Genomic DNA, 2,629 nt, shown 5'->3' on the forward strand with positions numbered 1-2,629 from the left:
TGTGTAATAAATGAAAATCTGTTGGGTATACTGAGCATATCAAGTGTAAAAGGAGAAAATTCATCAATGTAAATATCTATCTGTGGATCAATTGGTATCAATCTTGTTTAACAGTCTATTTCCTCAGGACACACTTTGGAAACAAAGAGCATTTCAAACTGCTGGTTAAACAAACAAATATATAGAAGCTCCTTGGGCAACGTGGGGGTGGAGTAATCGCCAGATAAAAATCGTCAGTGATTTTAAATACCCGTTAATCTCTTCTATTTCATATTAGTAAATGCAGAGTTTCTCTTGATGTAATGTGTCCATTAAAGTGCATCAAGAGTGGGGGTTTGCTTGTAGAGGAAAGGGCAAGGAAAGTGGCCTGGAAAACAAAATTTGTCCCCTGACCTCCATGTTCAATAATTGTCCAAGGAGGAGGGTGGTACCTTCTGCTCTGCAAGATTTTTTCTAAGGTTATTATCCTTAGCTAAATAAACCCCCTTACGAGACACTATAAAAACAAAACAAAACCCCAAGAGGATATATAACTAATTAGATCATGATGCGCTGTTTACCTTGGTCTACAATGTTAAGATCTTTTCATGCCTGTCCCATGCAAACTACAGCTCCTCCCTCCTCGAGCATCACAAAAAAAAAAAAAGAGAGAGAGAGAATCCTGACCAGTACCACAGACACTTGGCATGACTGTATGCACAGGCACAAACTTTAGAATAGAGTAAATGTTGTACAAACCGCAGGGTTTTTGCAAGGTAAAAATGCCAGTAAAGTAACTGGTAAAATGAAACCACGGTGTTGTGCAACGTTCTGTGGCAATTGCGTGGCCTCATTAGGTACCATGGGTTCCTCCCTCCACCTTCCTGCTGTCTAGTAAGATTTGGGTTTTCCACTCTACATCACCCTTCTGAGCCCCCCCAAATCTCGAATGGATGTTTATGTTCACAGCAGCTTTGCAGCCAGGGACGTATCATCTTCGGTTCATGTGGGAAACTGAGGCACGGACCCTGGTAAATTGTTTGCTGATGAATGCGATGACAAGTGCATATTGAGTCCAACTTTGGCTGAACCTAGATCTTCTGAACCCTTACCCCGTGCCCTGCTCCCCCAAATCAGCCACATCATCTCTTCGCCAAATCAATCTCTCCGACGTCTTCTAGCAAACCATTTCATTTTTCATAGATAGCCCCGGGGGCAGGGGATGTTCCACGTAAAAACAAAAAGCAATCGTGCCTCCCGCAAAGATTTTGCAATCCACATCTCCCTATATTCAAGGATCCTCACATTTTTGCTTAGGCAAGGTCCAGCTCGCTTCAGCGGGGATCGGAGGGGGTGGAGGTGACTCTGCTCTGTCACCCTCCGGGGCTTTACAGCAAAGTCAATCCGAGCCTTGGCTGAGCTGGGTCCTGCGACCACATCCAGAGCCCCACGGGCTCTCCCCCCCGTGTGCCACCAAACGCCGGGGGCCACCCAGCGGGGGCTCGTGGGGGAGGATTTAAACGTGGTGCGTCTTCACATGGCACCCAACAGCAGACGAGGGGAGTAAAAATGAAAATGATTCCACTATGTGCTTACACAGTCAACATGGTACAGGAAAACACTTTCAAAGTGCCGGTTTTTCACTTGCTGCGAGTTTTTCACGTGAACCTTTTACGTGTCTAACGTTTTTATTTGCTGCTAAAACGACTACGGGCTCAATTTTGTCGGCTTCCCAGAAAGTGAGACTTAAAAGACGTCTTTAAACAAATGAACCAACGCCAAGCATAATTACGCGCCGTCTGGATCCGCTTTTAAAGCCCCTTAACTCGCCCACACCACCGGGAGACCCCGGGCTCGTCCGTTCGGACAATCGGTGCTTTTTCCTCTCCCACCTTATCTAACGCCAAAGGGAAGAATTAGCATTGTCCCGGGCTTCTGCTTGCTTTAGGGAGGGAAAAAAAGAAAAAGGGTAAAAAAAAAAACACCTCTTTCGAGCACGATATAAAAAGCGCAGGTGAGATAACAAAGGTATTGTCCCTCGCCAGCCTGGAAGTCGGGCTGCCGGCTTGGGTGTTTACTCTGAGAGCTGGCTCCCGGCTCCTGCCCCCCCCTCCCCGCTGCCCGGGGGCGGCCCCGGCCCCCGGCGGGCCCCCCCCCGCCTTTGTCACCCGCCCGCCCGGGCGGGCCGGGCCGGGCCGGGCCGGTCAGGGACTACATCGCCCAGCGTGCCCCGCTGCGCCCCTGATCAATGGCCCTTATTTGAATAATCTGTGAGCCCTTGGACTCAGGCCAATCAGCTGTCAGGGACCCATGATAAATCGCAATGCATTATTGATAATCATAATTACTCTGACATGCGCATTCCGCCCAATGGGGGTAATTTCCCAACTCTAGGAATTTGTTGTGAAGGGGAAAATAATTGCTACTATTTTGCTCCCGATGCTGGTGCACCATGTCGCGACGGAAGCAGGCGAAGCCCCAGCACATCAACTCCGAGGAGCAGCCCCCAGATGCTGCAAGTGGTAAGGCGAAAAGTGGGGGGGGGGGGGGCGCGGAGCCGCCGCGGGTCCCAACTTTCCCGATGCGCGGAGGCGGCGGCCGGGGCGGCGAGGGGCGCTTCCCGGGGGGGCTTTTTCCAACCTCGTGCTTC

At 50.0% G+C, this 2,629-nt stretch overlaps 1 protein-coding gene across 1 annotated transcript in view; it reads left to right on the plus strand.

Annotated features, from left to right (window-relative positions):
- Positions 1 to 2,320: 2,320 nt before the first annotated feature.
- The window catches only part of SALL4 (spalt-like transcription factor 4), a 15,038-nt gene continuing 14,729 nt past the window's right edge, over positions 2,321 to 2,629 (plus strand). Inside the window, exon 1 of the mRNA XM_010569626.1 lies at positions 2,321 to 2,501. Within this exon, the coding sequence (XP_010567928.1) occupies positions 2,432 to 2,501 (70 nt within the window). The 5' untranslated portion in view covers positions 2,321 to 2,431. The remainder of the gene's footprint in view (positions 2,502 to 2,629) is intronic.

The sequence above is a fragment of the Haliaeetus leucocephalus genome, unplaced genomic scaffold, assembly GCF_000737465.1.
Source record: "Haliaeetus leucocephalus isolate CR32 unplaced genomic scaffold, Haliaeetus_leucocephalus-4.0 Scaffold273, whole genome shotgun sequence".
Lineage (NCBI taxonomy): Eukaryota > Metazoa > Chordata > Aves > Accipitriformes > Accipitridae > Haliaeetus > Haliaeetus leucocephalus.